This window comes from Anopheles arabiensis, chromosome 2 (genome assembly GCF_016920715.1).
Source record: "Anopheles arabiensis isolate DONGOLA chromosome 2, AaraD3, whole genome shotgun sequence".
NCBI classification, from domain to species: Eukaryota; Metazoa; Arthropoda; class Insecta; order Diptera; family Culicidae; genus Anopheles; species Anopheles arabiensis.
The window spans coordinates 33,669,988-33,689,227 of record NC_053517.1 but is presented as its reverse complement, the minus strand read 5'-3'; the positions used below and the strand labels follow the sequence as shown (position 1 = coordinate 33,689,227).

The 19,240-nt window shown below is 43.4% G+C and overlaps 3 protein-coding genes across 12 annotated transcripts in view; 1 reads left to right on the top strand and 2 right to left on the bottom strand.

Annotated features, from left to right (window-relative positions):
* The window catches only part of LOC120894758 (uncharacterized protein ZK1073.1), a 42,134-nt gene extending 38,636 nt beyond the window's left edge, over window positions 1-3,498 (top strand). For all 10 annotated transcript variants that reach the window (XM_040297550.1, XM_040297547.1, XM_040297548.1 and 7 more), the window contains 3 exons: window positions 640-752; window positions 841-1,003; window positions 1,088-3,498. In XM_040297550.1, the coding sequence (XP_040153484.1) occupies window positions 640-752; window positions 841-1,003; window positions 1,088-1,327 (516 nt within the window). In that variant the 3' untranslated portion in view covers window positions 1,328-3,498. The remainder of the gene's footprint in view (window positions 1-639; window positions 753-840; window positions 1,004-1,087) is intronic.
* A 6-nt stretch (window positions 3,499-3,504) lies between these two features.
* LOC120894756 (tubulin alpha-3 chain-like) lies at window positions 3,505-5,619 on the bottom strand. Its single transcript, XM_040297542.1, has 7 exons — window positions 5,353-5,619; window positions 5,047-5,287; window positions 4,557-4,977; window positions 4,275-4,480; window positions 4,003-4,208; window positions 3,683-3,932; window positions 3,505-3,599 (listed from the first exon to the last, which is right to left on the bottom strand). The coding sequence occupies exons 1-7, from the start codon at window positions 5,353-5,355 to the stop codon at window positions 3,565-3,567; spliced, it is 1,362 nt and encodes a 453-aa protein (XP_040153476.1). The 5' UTR covers window positions 5,356-5,619; the 3' UTR covers window positions 3,505-3,564.
* LOC120894757 lies at window positions 5,421-7,240 on the bottom strand. Its single transcript, XM_040297543.1, has 2 exons — window positions 6,866-7,240; window positions 5,421-6,795 (listed from the first exon to the last, which is right to left on the bottom strand). Exons 1-2 carry the CDS (start codon window positions 7,048-7,050, stop codon window positions 5,655-5,657), a joined length of 1,326 nt encoding a protein of 441 aa, XP_040153477.1. The 5' UTR covers window positions 7,051-7,240; the 3' UTR covers window positions 5,421-5,654.
* Window positions 7,241-19,240: the final 12,000 nt, after the last annotated feature.

Here is a 19,240-nt window from a genome sequence, read left to right as displayed (position 1 = left end):
TTTTTAATTGATGCAAACCAACAACTGTAAACTGACAAACTCAAAATCGTCGTTTCAATTAATAATCGTAACTCGGATCGTTCGTATATCGTGGGTCTCCTGTATTTGTTTTAATAACATATTTAAAAATCAAAAATTTAAACAATTTTATGATATAAGTAATGTTAACATTAAGCTTATACGTTATTTATCAAGTTAATGGTATTAGTATTAGTATAAGACAAACTCCTAGCAAAATTGTTGACACACTTGAGCCAATTGTTAATTGACAATCAGAAGAAAATGTTTCCCAGTAGAGCAAAGCAATGAACAATCTCTGCTGGAGCGTAACATGGGACCTAGCGAGGTGTAGCTGTTTACTGTAGCTCACGAATGAAATCGTTGCAGCCCTTCACGTTAAATGTTGTGTTATGTGTGTTTTTAGCCCGTTTAGCCGTTGTTGCATTATTGCTGCCCGTTTCTTACACTTCCTGCTCTGTCCTGTAGCGCCTCCTAAATGATCACTCGATCGTTCTATCCTCCTCGATCGAGTGCAATACGATCATTGTAAAGGTGTCCTTTTCTTTAATTACTCCTTTTTTCTTACTCTCCTTCCGTTCACGTTTGATTGAAAACCTGAAACTCATCACGGCAATGCAGCAACTGGTGGGCGACAACCCGGACAAGGAGAAGATTGTGTCCGAGTTCCAGAGCCGTCTGCACAGTTCGCTGAACAGCAAAAATCTAAAGCAATACGTTAAAGCATTTATGTCGTAAGTACAAGCGGAAGCGACGGAGCAGTTCCGTTCGGGGTGATTGTGATGCACGGGTACACGCTTATCTTTTGCTTTTCATATGCAGGCGCAAAGATTTGCCCCTGAAGAATTGCAAGGTCGATTGTCTGCTGATTACCGGCATCATGAGCCCGTACGCCAGCGTTGTCGAGAAGCTGTACAAGGATCTGAACAAGGAGAAGGTTACGCTGCTGAAGGTGGAACGTGCTGGTGACGTGTTGGCGGACGCTGTAAGTGCAAACCACTGTCCGCACTGCGAACAGGTTATCGAATTGAAAAGTTATATTTCATATTCTCACTATTGCTAATTTCAGCCTGCCAAGGTGGCCCAGTCCATTCTGCTGTTCTGCAAGGGCCAGGGCCTGCTGACGTCGGTTGCTATGCCCGGCGTCGACCGGAACCGTGCGTTCTCGACCAGCTCCAGCGGCTCGACCGAAGGATCGACGGGTGCACGGCGCCTGTCCCGTGGCATGTCCATGGAGGACTACGACAAGCCCAACATCCGGCGGCTCAGCGTCACGATCAACGAACAGCTGCCCCCGATCAAGAAATAGAACGATCTGTGCCGGTCGGGTAACAACGGGCCGGAATTCGACGAGGAAGTGCCGGACGAAGCGGAGGAACAGTAAGGGCGCAGGATTTGTTTCCCCTCCCGCTGGCAAAGCTTCCCAATTTGTTCGATGATGTTTCTCGACTGCGACCGTTTCGCAGTAAGTGGTTTAGAGAGAAAAAGAGAAAACAGAGCGAGAGAGAGAGAGAGAGTATGTTTATCCCGATGATAGGTGGAAAATGATATCCAATTTCGCTGAACGTTCGAATTTGCAACATACAAGAAACCAGAAACAAAACCACCATTTAAAGAAAAAAAACATAAACAAAACCAACGTCAAACGATATCTACTTCCTTGCATATATCTAGCGTAGTGAACGATGTATTCAAGTATAGCAACATTTAGCGCATGAACAAGCACGTACTGTTAACTCGTGGGAAATATTTTTATCTAAATGTAGAGCCACAGAATAGGCAAAATAAAAACAAAACAAAACCAAAACGAAACCTTTGTAACCTCAAACACTGAACACTAAAAGCGTTTTTAACGAATCGGCTCCCAAACAAACTCTCTGACTGTTGCTTTACTACAGACCGAGGGTACGTGTGCACCATCATCAAATTGGTTGCTCTTGTTGCACAATTTCCACCAAAACAAACATTGTCTTGCCGGAAGGGCTTTCAGGACCGGGCAGCCGAATGGGAGTCACTTCGAGCATCATTTCGCTCCCAAACCTCTCGGCGAAGCTGAGCGATTTCAGATTTTGTATGAGGGCACTACTGCTGCCACTACCATTGCTGCTTCTATTTGATAGCGAGATATATTCGATAGGGTATCGATCGATTTGTATGATTTCTAGAGAGCCTATATATATACACACAAACCCCTTACAAACTCCTCACTGATATACAGCAGGCGTATACACTCACACACAACTATTTAAAAAATAGCCAGCTCTGGTGGGGAAGACGGCTGAACAGGTGGAATGAAGCAGCGTATAATTAACTCGTAACACATATATACATGTAGCAAGTAGAGCGATGGAGCAGCACCGTTTTCATAATCATAATTGAAAGAAAAGTCTTCAGCAGAGAAGCAACAAAGTACGAGAACAACTCATTAAAACTATACACAAAAAGTATATACAAAAAGCCTATATACCTATATTTTGTCTCTTTTTACCCTGAACCAAATACGATGGCGAGAAGGAGGCGGAGAGGAAGCCAAGAGTGGCCAACATTTAACCACACATAACAAAGACAGCAAAACGAAGCTTGGAAAAGGGGGGGGGGGGGCTAGTGCGTGTAAGTCTTTCTAAGTATTCTTTTACTGTGTTGAAAGTGAAAAAGGAAGCAAACGGAAAAGAATGAAAGTGGAAAAAGGTAACAAAAAAAAAGATTGCAAACAAAGAGAACACATTGATTAACAAGCCAATATAAACTAAATATGCCAACAGAAGTAGATGAAGCTAATAAAAAAAAAGAAGAAAAAAAACAAATGAAATCGTTAAAAATGCAAAATTGGAGACCTTTAACAGGTAGGAAATGAATACACAAAAAAACTGCATCGGAAAATGCTAATTTACGCGCATTAGCCAGTCTTCTCCTAGAGGGAGCCATTGTCTAGCGTTGAGCGTTTAGGCTTTCGTTGCACGTGCGCAATAACCAAGCCGCTTTGATCGTCTAGTTGCGTATCGTGATCATTAGGCAGGCTACCGAGCTGAGGAGCTAGGCACAAACAGCATGTGTTCTATTGGTTTTTTAGTTTTAATCAATCAGGTTGATGCGCGCCATGCGTCATTTGCTCCGAAGGCAAGGAGGCTAATAAGGAGGCTACCTTTGAGCGAAAAGCGTTGCGAAACTTCTGCACCGTGGACCGGTACTGGATGCCGCCCTTGGCTAACATGTGTAGAAGCTGCAACAATTAGAAAGCCGACCGGAGCGGTTGAATGAATGATGGTCGCAAATTATTGGTAGAGGATGTGTAGTCCTCCACAAAAAAAGGAAGAAAAAGAAAACAAAAAACAACCGCCATTTGCATCTTATAACTAATACCACCATTAATCATGCGAAACGATTATAAATGCGTGCGCGTCAGAACGCCCAAACACGCCCTCTAAACGCAAATATTAGTACATATATCTTACTTAGAGAATATAGTTGACGAAAACCGTGCGCGTGTTTGTTTTTGTTGCTATTTTTATCTTTTCCGAAACGAAATAGTTTGATTTGGTTGATTTGCTAAAATTCAGACACGTCACTGGACACTCCACTATCTGCGAAAAGAGGGAAATAAAAAGAAAAAAACCAACCGATTAGATGAAGCCTTTCAGCTGCAACTCAACAGAACCAGACGAACCTGCCTCCCGATAGTCCATCTCGAGACAGGCGAGATTTTCGCGAGCTTCACCAAACTCCTGCATCTCCATGCCCTCCCCGACGAACCAGTGCACGAACGCACGCTTCCGGTACATGATGTCGAACTTCTCGTCGATGTTGCTCCACGCGTCCGAGATGGCGGTAGTGGAGGCGAGCATCGTTACGCACCGTCGGACCGGCGCTAGATCGCCATTGGGGGCCATTTTCGGAGGCATCGCGTTAATGCCAATCTGCAAGCGAAAAAAAAGCTAAACTTCCGCAGCACTAGCTCCAGCTCCACACTGCGTGTGCAATGCTAACCTTGAACCCGGTGGGACACCAATCGACGAACCGCACACTGCGCGTGGCCTTGATACTTGCAATGGCTTCGTTAATGTCTTTCGGCAGTATGTGCCCTCGGTAGAGCAGGCAGCAGGCCATGTATTTGCCCCGTCCAGGCGACCCGCACCGGACCATCTGGCAGGCGGGTTCGAACAGCTGCTTCGTCATTGCGCCGATATCATGGTCTGGATTGGGTGAGAAGCACATTCATTACACGGATGCCGGTGGAAACCCTGCTACGCAAGACTCACTTTCGTGGTTCACATTTTCACAGGTAATGATGGGTGCGAAAGAAATCAGTGGAAAGTGTAGCCTTGGGTAAGGGACGAGATTGGTCTGGAATTCGCTCATGTCTACGTTGAGATCGCCCCCGAAGCGTAGCGAGGCCGTCACACCGGAAACAACCTGACCGATCAATTGATTAAGGTTCGCATAGCTGGGCCGTTCGATGGAAAGCCTAGAATGGAAGCGGATGGGAAGTTTCATTCAAAATTTAAACTTATTTCCTTTCAAAGAAACACAAATCCGTCCACCTGGAACTGCAAATGCTGTAGATCGCTTGGTTGTCCATCATAAACGAACACTCCATGCTGTTCATGCTGCGGTGCGTCATCAGCACGGTGTTGTACGGTTCGACGACGCTCGTGCACAGGTACGGGGAAGGATAGACGGAAAACGAGAGGCGAGTCTTCCGCGGGAACTCTTCCTCAAGCTGCTGAAGCAGATGTGCCGTCACTCCGGATCCTGTGCCTCCTCCAAACGAGTGATACAGCAGCATGCCCTGTAAGTTGTCCGCGTCCTCCGCCATCTGCCGAATGGCTTCGAATGCTCCGACAAGCGTGCGGTGGGATAGACTGTAGTATCCGCGGGCATAGTTGTTGGCCGCATCTTCCTTACCGCGGACGAGATAGTCCGGGTTAAACAGTTCACCGATCTCAGCCGCTTGCATTTGGTCTGTAGGGGCGGGTGGTCAGAGAGACAGAAATTAAATTAAACAGTAAGAGCAGGAATGCTTTTACCCACCAATCACCATCGGTTCCGTGTCGATAAAGACGGCCCGCGGGACGTAGCGCCCTTCACCGTTCTCGGAATAAAATGCAGGACACGCGTGGAATTGTGTGTCGCATCCGTCCGCCATCTCTACCATCCGTTGGCCATCCATCCCAATGCCGTGCTCCAGGCCGTACTGGGTCCAGATTGCTTCACCCATCTGCACACCGGCCTGTCCGAGGTGGATGCTCATCGTTTCACGGTTGCGTCTCGGCTGCGTTAAGGATTGTTGTTAATTATTTTGTATCATTTGCATTGTATTTGTTAACTATTTTATACCATTTTTTATTGAATGTTTTCTGTTTACTATTTTTTTTAAGTTTTCACTTGATAAATTTAGAACATCCTTATCGTTGCACGGGAAATTTCTTTATTGTTTAAGTTGAAGGTTTACAAAACCACGACTACTTTGATGATTACCCCTATGTAATGGTATGATTACTAGATTTATTGACTGTTTTGAAATTAATGCACTTTGACGTGATATAAAACTTAACAAAAAAATAAAGCATTTTAGCTGACTTTGCTGTATAAATTGATTAAACAAATAATAAAAAAGTAAATCATTCTAAAACCGTGATCTACTCCTTCACGATCTCAAAATATCCCTTGCTGCTGGCATGTCGCAACACTCCGACCAGTCTTTTGTCTACCTCCTCTCCACCGCAGACCAGCGTCCAGTGGGCCAGCTCTTTCGAGTGTACGTCTCGCGCGAAATGGTGCGCCAACTGTTCGCACTCTTCCTCCGGGCACATCATCCAGGGTAGAAAGTGTAACGTCACAATCACCCCGTACATGGCATGACGCTTGAAATGTTCCAAAAAAGGCTCGAGCCGATACGGATCCAGCAGACCATCCTCTTGTGGTACTTTTAGAATTGTGGCCAGACTTTCCAGCAGTGCGGTATGATATTCCAGTACGACTGCATCCCAGCACCGGTTGCGCAGCTCCTCCGTCATGCTCATGTACATATAAAACGTCAGATCGATAACGGGCGTTGCGTAGCGATTTTCCTGAAAGTCGAACATCTTTAGCTCGACCGGCTTGCCAGCGCCATCCGCACGGAACAGCACATTGTTGCGGTTGTAGTCACCGTGCAGTATGACCGAGAATGTCTCATCCTTACGAAGTAAATCCTGCATCAGACTGATCGGCGTTGTACCGTACCGCTGGCGAAGATTGGTCATGTCCCGCTTGAACGCTTCACTATCCAGCTGCTCGGGATGATCGTCCAGATACTTGTACAGCCTGTTTGCGCCCAACTTTAGCAGCACATCGTAGCTGGTGAACGTTTTATCTCCTGACACAAAGTCCAGCGGAGCAATGCCTTCGATTAGGGAGGCTAATCGAGCATCATTGCGGAGACGCATGGCGTATGTGCACGCGTGAAACGATGCTATATGACGTGCCATTAAGCGCAGATGCTCCTCCTCCAGATCTAGCCGGGGTCCCGCTTTGTAGCCTAGCGGAGAGATATCCTCCAGCACGAGGATGGTTTCGTACTGGTCGCTGTAGGATGGAAAGTGACCCGCCTCACCGTAGTACACCCTCGGACACCAGTCTCCCGCTAGGCCGGTTTCGGTTAGGAGTTCTTGGAACGCGGGCAGCACCTTCGTGTAGATATAGATTTCATTGGTGAATTGTGTTTTGCCCATGGACGATTCCCGGAACTCGTCGCTACCCTTCATCACCTTCACCATTAGTTTCAACGTTTGCACGACACTGGAATAGCAAAACTATGTTTGAATAATGCTTCTTTTATCTTTTTTAAAGAGGAATTCATATCACTTACGTTCCATCGTTGCTTTCGTACCTAAACGAAAGCTTGTGAATCGTCGACATAAAACCATCCAAATGATCTGGCGTTGATAGTTGAACATCGGAAATCTTACCCTCACCATCAAATTCTGGGCAGTAGTGAAGAATTTTTCGTGGCAGCTCTTCGGTGAGGAAAGATGTTTTCCTATCCTTGGTCATGATTTTCGGTTTAAAACAACAAAACAAACACCCGCTCGCTGTGAAACAACTAGAACAATTGCCGTGCAAAATGGTCGAATTGGATGTCGAGATAAGCGGTGGTCTTTGTGTTCTTTTACTATTTTTATGTGCTGCTTTTCGGCAATGATAGCAATGTCCGGTGTTATCAGTTTGTTTATTCACAATTGGATGGTTTGTTGTTGTTTGGATTCAGAGTGACCAGAAATACCGATTTTTTATATGCCTACCGATTCACAGATGACCGCCCTAAAACTACCGATTTTCAATTTATCCTACCGAAAATCACAGATATTTGATTTTTCAGTCGTTTAAGCTTAATCTGTGGCGCTTGGAATGATATTTCAAGGATTGTTAACCACATTTGTTACTTTACGCGCTGATGCATTGTTTGCCTGGCACTTTTTATCCGTTAAAATTTAATGTTCATAATAAGTAGAAAATGTCAGTTGCGTGGATTCCGAAAATTTCTCGTCAAAGAAAGTCATTTAAATTTGAATTTGATTCTCGCTGTCGGAGGTTAAAGCTTACCCGACAGACAACCCAAGCGCCACAGATTAAGCTTAAACGACTGGAAAATTGAATATCCATAGACAAAAAATGAAAGCTCCACAGCTTCATTGGTTTGATCAATAGATGGCGTATTACAACTCATCATTATATTGCTATCCTTTTCTTGCAATGTGTTTCGACAAGTTTCATCATATCATGACCTATATAGCCTTCTATCTTTCTGAGCAAAAATCTATATGAATGGTCGTGTGGTCAGATACGTGGGTATCAACACCAATGACCATTACTCATATCTCACTTGCTTCAGTGCTGGTGGTTTCCGTAGGAGTTTAGTATTTAAACAATCGTATCGCCGTTCTAGTTCTAGCGATGCATAACTTCAATGCGAAACTATACAACAGTACAGAGGAAATGAGAAAGCTCTCCGCCAAGCGATGAAGCTCAACTGGTTGGGATATCCCACCAACAGAGAGCGCCACCAGCTTTTTTGCTATTTTTAGAATGCATGAGTCATTTGCCGTCTGCTAAACGAAGTCTTTCTATATTCCGTTTAGGTAGAGAGCTTGTTTCGTTAAGAAATCGTTTAGTGGTCGTTTAGTAGATTTGTGGCACTTGGGTACGTAATCGTACCGGCAGTGCTCCTGCCGGAGGGATCGGCAGTGCTCCTGCCGAAATCTGCCTATATAATCTGGTCACACTGGCCCGCAGGGCAAAAGCTCGCTCGAAAGGTCAACAACCGTCGCCACACGCCAAAAACGACCGTCGCCAGCGCCTCGAAATCGTTGCGAGTTTCGCTCGCTGGCGACGTCGGTTTGCAGTACATGCGACGCCGGTTTTGACGTTTTGCGACGGTTTTGCGACGGTGGCCGCCAAAAGCTCGCCTTGCCCTGTGGGCAAAGTGACCAGAAATACCGATGTTGGAAAACGTTAGTTTCCCGTGTAAAAAAGTGAGAGAATTAAATTCTTTAGGCTACTTCAACGCAGTGCCAAAAAATTAGTGTTTTTTTATTCTCTCTCTTATAATCGTTTGTACACTTGCTCGCTTTTGTCGTTAAGGGCTGATTTCGCGGTTTTTCTCCCTTTTTATATGTTTTGAAACCGGATCAAAACATCGCCTGGTCTGACAGATGTTGGAACCTTACAAATGTTTCCAACAACCGATATATATAAAATTATGTTTGAAGGAAAAAATTTTAATTTTTTGTAATCATTGAACGATGAAACTCAGCAAAACAATAAAATCAATCTAAATAATCCAGTGAAAATCAAATTACAGCACGTACGATAAAATCGTATCCAATGGAGCACTGCAGTGGCCCTAAGCGGTCGCGTGAAGCCACAAGAAAAATAACTTGCCACCACTGAGAAAAAAAAAATAAGCATCTCAGTTATTCTTTGGTTTAGAATTCCTAGTAACATTTTCAGATCAACACTTCAGAAAGACCTTCATTTGTGTAACCGCTGAACCAAATCTAATCCATATCCTAAGTAAAGGATGCACACACTTAAAAATATTTCACGACCTCGGTTAAAAAAACTGCCGAAATCCGTCGGCTCTTTCGATTCTTGCTGATATGTCAGTTGAAAAAACCCAGTAGCCGAAAATCAGTACCATTTAAAACTGAAATATCAGTTAAATAAAAATTTTAACCGAAACTCGGCAACACATCATGCCGAGAACATACGTTAACACTGCTGTCACCGAGATAATCCGTCAAAATAACCGAGATTTCAGCTTTACTACTTGGATTAGCCGAGGCTCGGTATTCTATCTGTCATTCTGTTAATCTCGTGCTAATGAAACGAAAACCTTTCGGAGTGATGTTGTGATGTAAAATAAAAAATGTAGAAAAAAGTGAAAATGAGTCTCTCAGCGTGAAAAAAACGAGAATCAGTAGCGTGCGATCGAGCACAGGTATGGAGCGGGGTTGGGGCTAGGAAACTCCATCAGCGCACGCAACCGGTGCTCTTCAGAGTGTCGCTCGGAGCAGTCCCTATTTAAGGATCAGATGTGGAAGCTAATCCGGTTGGTTCAACCTTTGCCAGACCGTACAGACTTCCAGGATTCATTTCCGGTCACCTACACGAGGTAAGTATCAACACTCGATCACAAGAAATCTAAAAAGGGTTCACTCAGACTTGTTTCACTCTGCCCGCTTTACAGAACCGTGCCTGTACCAGTGCCCGCTCCTTGTCCGGCTCATTTTCCTGTACCGGTACCACATCCAAACGCTGTGCCCCAAACGGCGGTTGAATCGGCGCCTGTCCCAACGCTCTCCATCACCTAAAAAAAAACCCATTTGATACGCAAATAAAATCACTAAAATAAAAATAAAATGTTTTTATATTTAGCCGAAATCTCGATTTGCTCTAACCGAAAATCTCGGTTAAACGTAAACGTCAAAACAAAATGACATTAACCGAGATGTCGGCAACAGAAATTTAACCGAGATCTTTGCCGAGATCTCAGTTGTGCAGATCTCGGCAAAAATTTACCGAGATTCGGCAAAATTTTTTAAGAGTGCATATTCTTTTGAAATGGAACTTTAATTTTGCGCATTAGTACCCCCCCCCCCGTCACGCTAAACACTTCTTTCGCTTTCACTTCTTTCAACTCGAGTTAAGTTTCGAGTTTCAACCTACCGAAAACTACCGATAAAATTTTGATGCGCCTACCGAAAACCGCCAAAATAATCTGGCCACACTGGTAGAAACCACAGTTCATCATGTGCCACAGTTGATCAATGTTAATTAGAACAGCGACATCTATGTGTGGAACTTTTAAACACACTAACAGGTTCTAACGGTCGAATATTTGAAAAAGGTGGTTGTTCGCAAAAAGTCCTATCAAAAAGTTCGATAATTACATGCAAGAAGCGTTCTGATGCAGTCTTTTTCCATTTAGTCCATTTGCATAATGTTCATTCCTTCCATGTAATATGTAATGTAATATGTTAGCTTTCTTAGATTTATAGTTTTCTATATAAGTTTTATTTAATTACTTCAAGAAATGTCGATTTATCGTCGGCATGTCGGGATAATGCATGTTTCCCAATTTTGTGTGAATTCGTTCCATAATCAAAATATCGCTGCAAACATATTTTTAATTGCTGTGACTCTCACACCCTGACTACAGCTTCTGATTCATGTAAACTCCCGATCTCTGACCGGTCCTCTTTCACCTGATCTAGTCAACGAATTGGCTTTGCTTCCCTACCGAACCTTCATTTCCCATTAAAAAACTATCAATTAATATTTTTATTATTTTGAAAGTAACTTCAAAATTAAGATTTTTACACAACTAGCACGTCAAAAAAGCTTTTAGAGATATTTTATTTCGCATGATCGTACAACGCAATGAAAACGGGCTTTTAAGAGTAAGATCGTTTTTTTCTTTCGATATCGTTGCACTTGATCAGTCTTAGGATTCCTATAAAAATGAATGAATTAATATGTATCTGTAAACAGACTTTGACTAACCAATTATGGCTAAAAGGACATCCCAAACAGGAATCGATACCCTTTTGCCATTGTAATAGGTCTGCTCGACCAATGTTTGCCGTTTTGTTCGCGCAAACTTTCCTTCAGAATCAATGCAAACACTCAAAAAAGGGTTCACACAAATGGCATACATTAACGGCAATAAATTTATATTAATATGATATATGGCACCCGCTTAAGGTCGGGGCAAATTGGGTGAGTTTGCGGTTTTTTTGCCCACAATTTCTCTCTATCTTTACTTCCTATTGCCTACTGACCTGTCTGGCTTGGAATGCGCGCAGATGATGTCTTTGCGACAACTTCATTCACAGCGGATTGAAGTGGAAAAGACGAATCAGCAGCAACCGGGTCGAGCATTTGCCTACAAGATTAGACCTGTATCTGTTGAGCTATGTATTCCTCGCCGTTCAATCCCCACCCGATTTCAATTGGGCTCGGTTTGTAGCGCCAAAAAAATGGACTTTTTTACCAGGAAAATAACCAGCCTAGGGAATAAAAAATCCCATCCTGCCTGCTATCGCACTTAACGCAGCCGTTTTGCACTACGGTATCGGATCGGTTTCGTTCCGTGTCGCATGATTTATGGGACAGCTTAAATGCCGACCATAAATCCACCGACCACAACAATCGACAATATTGGCACGCAGGTGATCGGAACGGGTCGACAATTGAGCGCGCAGGAAATTGAGATACCCGACCGTGTTCCTTCCTTCCGGTGCATTTGCCTCTCCCCCCTCCCCAACCTCACAGGTATCGCTGGGAGCTGGGAACAGCCGGAAGAAGGTACCGTTCCGGTTCAATTTGTCTGCCAATCGGTTCGTTTGGTCGGCCGGTCAGAAACCACTTCCAAAACACAAATCGTCTCCCTTTATGATGTCTAATCTCTCGGTTCCGGAGGAGGTGTTTTTTTCTGCGTTGGTGTGTATGTGTGTGTATGTGTGTGCGAGTGGTCGATTTATGCACACCCTCGAAAACCGGAAACCTTTAAGCTCGTAGATGAAGGTTGTCCGTTACGCATGGTCAACAGTTCGGTTCTAGATTACACACACACACACGCACACACACATACGAGACAGAGCAGCACAGATCAACAGCTCGACATGCGAGCGGATGTTCGGACACTCGGTGCTCGCTGCTCGTTACACGTTAATTTTGATTCGGCACCCACACACCGGCCGTACATCAAACTCCACATGCTGGGGTTTGATGTGGGGAGACAGACCGTCCCGTGGGAAATTAATTGAAGTGTAATTCCTGTGGTTCCGTCTCCATCGGGTGCGCATTGAAGCGGGAACACATTGGCACGACTTTTTTAAACGTGTGTGAAAGCTAGCATGTGAATGAAGCTAAGAGGAAAGGTCAGTTAGGAGATGAACGTTAGAAGATATGTAATATAAAAGATAAAAAGATAAAAAAAATACTGTCATGGCATGCTATACTTTCACTAGGTGAATTTATTAATTTACTGAGCATTATTCACTAAATAGTTTAGTATCGTTCTCCAAAGAAAATTTAATTATTTTCAGCATCCAAAACACAAACAAGCCATTGTATTGCATGTTTATGTAGAGGTTTCAATAAAGCTGCAAACATTTAGGAAAACATATTGATCATCATTCACAGACAGGTTCATTTCTATGGTTGGGCATCAACTTGGGCGATAACGTTATCGTAATTTAGACACTGGATGATTATATATACAAATATATGATTGACATGGAGTTTAGGCAGACAATTAACCTTAAAAGGATCAGTGTTCGATTGGACACCAAGACGGAAAGTAACTAAAATTACACTTAACATATTAATAATCAGAATAGAATAAGAAATATTTATCATGTTTTAAATTAAATAATAAGAATTAAATTGTCAAAATTCCATGTTTATACAAATTAAGTAAAATTCTTATTCTGATTCCTACCCTGTACGTTTACTGCCGGGATTAGTTTATCGACCAGCAGAATCAGCTACTGGATCCAGAAATCAGAGCTGCTGGAATATATTCAGGAACTAATTCAGCTCTATTACAGTCTCAATTGCAGTACCATTATGAGTTTAGTATTAGTTCCAGGATCGGTAAGGGTTGAGGTTCAGTTCCTTTACTGGTTTGGGATTAGTATCCGTTCCAGGACAAGCTAAGGTTTCGTGATCAGTATTAATTTAGGATAAGTCCAAGGACTGGTATGGGTATCAGGATCAGGATTCAGTATACAATACCGGATGTGGCTACGTTTCGTTTCCAGCGAAGGTATCGAATTGAATTATTGAATTTACTCGCAATTTGAATTATTTCCCATTGTTTGTATGTATTATTTATAATGCTGCATTTATACCACGCGCTATGGTTGAGTTATCGAAAACAAACATACCATTCGAAGACGAAAAACATGAATAAAAAAAAACAGCAGTAAGTTGAAAGGTAAAATTATATGCTTGCAGTGCATTGCAACAGCAACAGCAACTCATACAAGCTGTTATGTTACACCATGCAATTAGTTTGCCTTCCAACACCTTTAAAGGTGTGAAACAGTGTGTGTGTGGGTAGTTTTTATAAACGAAAGCAAAAATAAACATCAACAAATTGGAATCCATTTGAAATGCCACATCAAAAGTAAAAAAAGGGAAATAGTAGTACTAAGCCCTTCCCAACAATGGCATTGTGAATCGATTGAAATTGCCCGTTTGCGTTAAAAACTAATTGTTCCAAATTGGCAGGTTATTATGGTGATTCATTGTAGCTGGTGTTATCACCTTCATCCGCCTAGCGAAAATAACAAAAAAAAAAAACGTTACTAATGAACCGCAAAACATGTTTGCCTACCTGGAGCAGTACAACGAGCATGTTGTTAGTGTTGAATTTCGATTTAATTGATCAATGCGGTTTGCTGCTCCGGGGTGGATCAAACATCCAGTAGTAGCTACGGAAGGGGAACGCAATAAATGTGGTTTTGTGAGGATATATCTATTGCAGCTTTTGTGACGGATAGTGTGCAAAAACAGACAGTGAATTTTAAATTGTTATTGTTATGTTCATGTATTATAGTTTTTCTTTCAACAATAAATTATCACTTTGTTAGTTTCGTTCGTTTATGGTTTGAATTTACTGGTTAAGTTTCTTTTTGCCGCAGCACACGCGTATGTGACAGTTGAGCTTAAATTTTAAAATATAGTTGATTATTCCTAGACGGATTAGTCGTACTTCTATGTAGTTCTAACGTTATTCACATCGTTCAACGGTGGTTGACACTGAACTTTCCGCTCTGGCTATGATCAAAACCGATACCTGACACTGCAGTGAAGCCACGCGTGTGACTCAAATGAAGATCGAACTATGCTCAAGCCATATTGTAGCAAAATTTTCATCTCTGAACATTGCCATTGCGAGCCTTTGCGATTGAAAGCATGATACAGCTTTATCGTATCGGAATTTGCCTATTTTGGTCAGTTTTTAAAACCTCAATTCATCGAACTGTGGAGCTCATAGGATAAGCTCACTAATCTAAGATTAGATAATAACAAGCAGGAATTGGCATGAACGGAAGATTGTGTTGTTTTATTAAGTTTAGATTTACGATTTAATTTAAAGAGAACAATAGAGTCAAAGTATCTAAAAAATGAAGATAAAAAAAAGGTTCAACCTTATCCGGATTTCGAATGTCTCGGTAATAATGGAGTTGTCCATGTGATATTCTACAGATTATATCCATACCTACTTTCTTATTCACTTATTTTATGATAAATCAAAACTGCCGAATAATTATGGTACATTTGAATAATTGAGCTAACGAACTGTAAGCTAATAAACCAACAACCGAACAGTAATTACCCGTCAATACCGATGACCGACTGGTATAATGCCGAACATGGAGTTAATGTGAAGTTATTGAGCCGTCTTTTCGCGCTAATATAAGAGAATTAAATAACAATCATAAGAAACATGCTACCATCTTCTCCCCATCCCAGACACTACCATCACAAACTTTTGGCTAAATATTTACCTTCCCCAACGATTTCGCCTTCCATCCCATGCAGGTGCTAACTTCCACCGACCCGGCCTGATCCGCAGAAGCAACAGCTCTCGGGGGCATCCGTTAATCAACCGGAACGCACGTATGTTTGCGGAAAAAGTTACTCCAAGAAGCTCAGCCCGAGCTACCCGGGCACACAATTTTCGCACAAGCACCTACAGCGTTAAATCTTCGTTAGACACACTGCTGCACACACTTTGAGCTGCTGCTGGCTGTCCAGGCAGGCAGGTTGGCATGTTTCATTTCCCTCCATCTAATCGATTCTCTAATTTCCTACAAATGATACGTTCATCGCTTTCCACTCGACAGGTCGATAGTTGGCCCCGTCGCTACGGAGCTGGGCGGACGGTGTGGATGGAGTTTAGGCAAAGTTGTCCGTTTGTGTCTGGGCAAAAGTTGTCCAAATATTTACCGACCTAATAATGGAGCGGCTGGGAGAGAAGAGAGCTGGGTTGGGATATATCTGAAGATGCTTTGAGATCGAAACTTTGTACCCGTTTTTCCAGAGGGTCAGCGTTGTTGGGATACCGTTTCGAAGATGGTAACCTCAAAAAACAACAAGGAAACGGGCACGTGTAAATTTAATGCATAATTCATCTCTAGCTATCCGCCCTGTTCCCCAGTGCGAGGCATCAAAAGCATATTCATAGGTGTCGGGCAGAACGGGGTTCGTGGGCAGAGCGCCGTTCGTTCAAAGCGAAATAACCGGACCGGGTTGTTCGAAACAAAACTTCATCAAGGCGAAAACCTTTATCAAAGAATGTATCATCATCTGCCATCACAACCGATTTCATTCACTTTCCAGCGGCTGGCTGACTCTTTCTAGCACGGGCCGGACTGGGACGGGAAGCCGTTTCGGACCTCGGCTACATTATATCCCACCCAACACGTACCGTCCCAAAACCCTCGCTCTTGGGATGATATTAAGACACCGAACCGTAGACAGCAGCATCTCCTCCATCTCCTGCTCCAAAAGCCAGCAGACGAACGATCCATCAAATTTTTATCTTTTATACGGCATTCCTTTGCTGCTCGTACTGGCTCCAACCTGTCCGATAAGAAACATTCGGCAACCGGCAGCTCTCAACCTTCCCTTGCATATCTCTCTCTCTCTGGGTCGTTTCCATGCGGACAGGAGTGTGAAGGCACACGCCTCACAGCACAATGGAAGCGGTTTGATGGTTTCTACCGGGGAAGTCAGAGCGAAGCCGTTGGGCTCGATTTGCAATCATGGAGCTGATTTTTGGTTGCGTGGTGCTTCTCCTTTTTCTTCCATTCTATCTTACAATGTGCGGGAGTGTATGCGTTCGTGTATGCCTAATCGTATGTGATCGGTCGCTCCGGTGTGATAATATTTTATTCAAGCATTGTCAAAACAGGACCATAAATCTCACGTTTGGGAGCCGTCTTTCGTACCACGCTGCCGGCAGGTGGTACATTTTTTGCCACCGAAGGGCAGAAATTGTAAGACAATTTTCACAATGGATACGGTACCTGTTAAAACAATGTTTGGCACAGCTTTGTGCGCATGAGAAGTAATAATATGTTCACCCATTTTTGCATCGCTTTAGCCCATCAAAGCCAAGATGGATCACAAGTCATCTGCTGTACCGTTTAAAGCAATCCATTTCCCACCGGTTTCCGATAAAAGCGTTGGCGAAATATCCATCCCCCTGACACCCCCAAACTTCATTCCAATCGGCGCCATCGAGACCGTGCTTTCCGGGAAATCCAGACACGGAACGATGTCGCTCCACGTGCAGCCGACAATAACCCGGGCCGTATGATATGATGGAAGCCTACAACCGATGGCATTTGACAGCTTGCATCATCTGTGCTGTCGCGGTTGAACTGGGTCGCCCACACTGATCAATAGTCACCCATGGTCCATGGTTTTCCCCACAACCCGTCTACTCATCCCCATCGGAGGAAGGGAAGGCTGGTGACGACCAGACCGACGCGCCTTCACTGAAATCGGTTTAGAATTGACATTTATATTTAATGTGCCATGAGCCCCACGTCACACGTCAACGCTGGGGAGGGGGGACTTCAGACTCACCATTTGTCTTCCATATTTGTGGGTGTGTTGTGTGTGTGTGTGTGTATCTGTATGTGTGTGGTTAAGTTTGAAGTGGAAACAAACGCAGCACACTAATGGAAGCGCAAAGGACATTTGATCGGTGCCCGAAATTGACGTTTCCACGGAACGGGGTACGGAGCAGTGGCAAAAATGGCCATTTGCATGACTGCTTTCGATTCGATTTTGTGCCGCACGGAGGCTGGTACTCCTAGCACTAAACTTTCCGTTTTCCCAGTATGAGCCGGCGGTACCGTACGGGGAAGATGCGTCTCTCCCGTGGGATCTTAATTGTGTTCGCTTTTCGTTCGGTTTTGCGTCCGCCACCGTTCGCTGGAAGAGATACGAGCGAGCCTGCTGTCGCTGAGGCTGCTGCCTCGAAAGCATTCGACCGAACGAGCATTCCGGCAGGTTTGCAGGCAATTGGTGGCAATTTTCGATTCCCATTCAGAAGCGAAGGACGCTTGGAGGCTTGTGACGGTACGGCTCACGCGCCACAAAATCGATTCCCATGGCTGGGCTGGGCCAAACGGTAAAGTTTGCTTATCAAATTATTGAACTGCACAGCAAACGGAAACTGACCAACCGATCGGATGATAGGAGGGAGAACGGGCGAGCCAAACTGTTGCTTGGCCGGTGCCGGAGCTCTGTCTTTTGCCGTGGGTCAAACTGTCGGACTGTCCTTGCTAACTGTTGAATATTCGGACGGCAGGATCCGGCGCCCACATCCTTCGGGATCGGGTATAGCTTCGTGCACTATCAGCAATCGGTCCGCCACCGTACGGAGTACGAACTTTCCACCGGTTGAAGAACGGGTTCGGAGGTTTCCGGAGCCATCGATACGCACATTGACATCATCTTCCTGAGCGATGGTGCGTTCCTGGGGCTCGCACACGTTCGCAGCACTTTGAGGGGCAATGCGTAATCGATATTTTAGAACGCTTGCCTGCGTCTGGGAGTACGGTTGTGTTCGTAGTCAAAGAATGGGCGGGATAAATTCTATGTTGAACTTTGGTAATTCAATTCCAGCATAAGCTTCATTCCTTTAACATGAAGCTTGATATTTTCCCCCATCCGGTGGATGAGCGTGTTGCTAATCGGAGCGTAGAAAAATGTTTCTTTAGTGTGGATGTTTGTGGCTGCATGTGAGTGTTTGTGAGGAAAGAGGCATTGAAATGGATATCGGAAGTTTTGTATGGACTGAGAGCTCAATTTGATATCGACAGCTTCTGCAAAATAGAAACCAAATTAAAGCATTTTATGCTTACAATGGTGCCGGGAACAAGCAGAAGAGATAATTATCAGTGCAATATTGATGAATGTTGAGGAGGGCAAAGCTTTTCAAAGCTCCAAAAGTGCGTTTTGTAACAGAAAGAAAGGGTGTAGAAAGCAATTGTTTGATATTTTGTGAAATTTAGCAGCTTAAATCTAAATTCAATAGAAAATTTATAAATTTTAATTATTATTATTATTATTGTAATGTAAAAAATGATAATAAAATTACAAATAAATTCGATTTTTTTCACACATTTTTTTACGGTGTCATGAACGAGTATGAATTGTATTGATTTAGAGTGAAATCAAAACTACAATCAAGAATGGGTATTTCAAAAAGCAAACCTGTTTTGTGATATGTATTCGCCATGGATCTTGATCAGTTTCAAAATTATGTATTATTTTCAATCCCAACGAGCTGGACGTATTTAATGAGTCTTATAGATATACTACAGTTATTCTGTAATATTTAGTCAACATATTACCTACTTACATGGAATACTTACGCTAAATCTGTCAACTAATAAAGAAAACAACCGTCAATCGCTCTGCAATCGTTCAAGCAGGAAAAAGCGTACCAAAAGCATCATTTTTATTGCTTCACTCGAGTGGATACAGCACACGGCATCAACCATTTACGAGACCATTCATACAATATTTACAACAGTTGATATCCCTTCACCAGTCGTCTAAAAGCAATCGTGCCGAGGGAAATGAAATGTTTTCCCATTTTCATCCCTCATCTTGCGTTAAACTCTTGCCTTAAATCAAAGCGAAC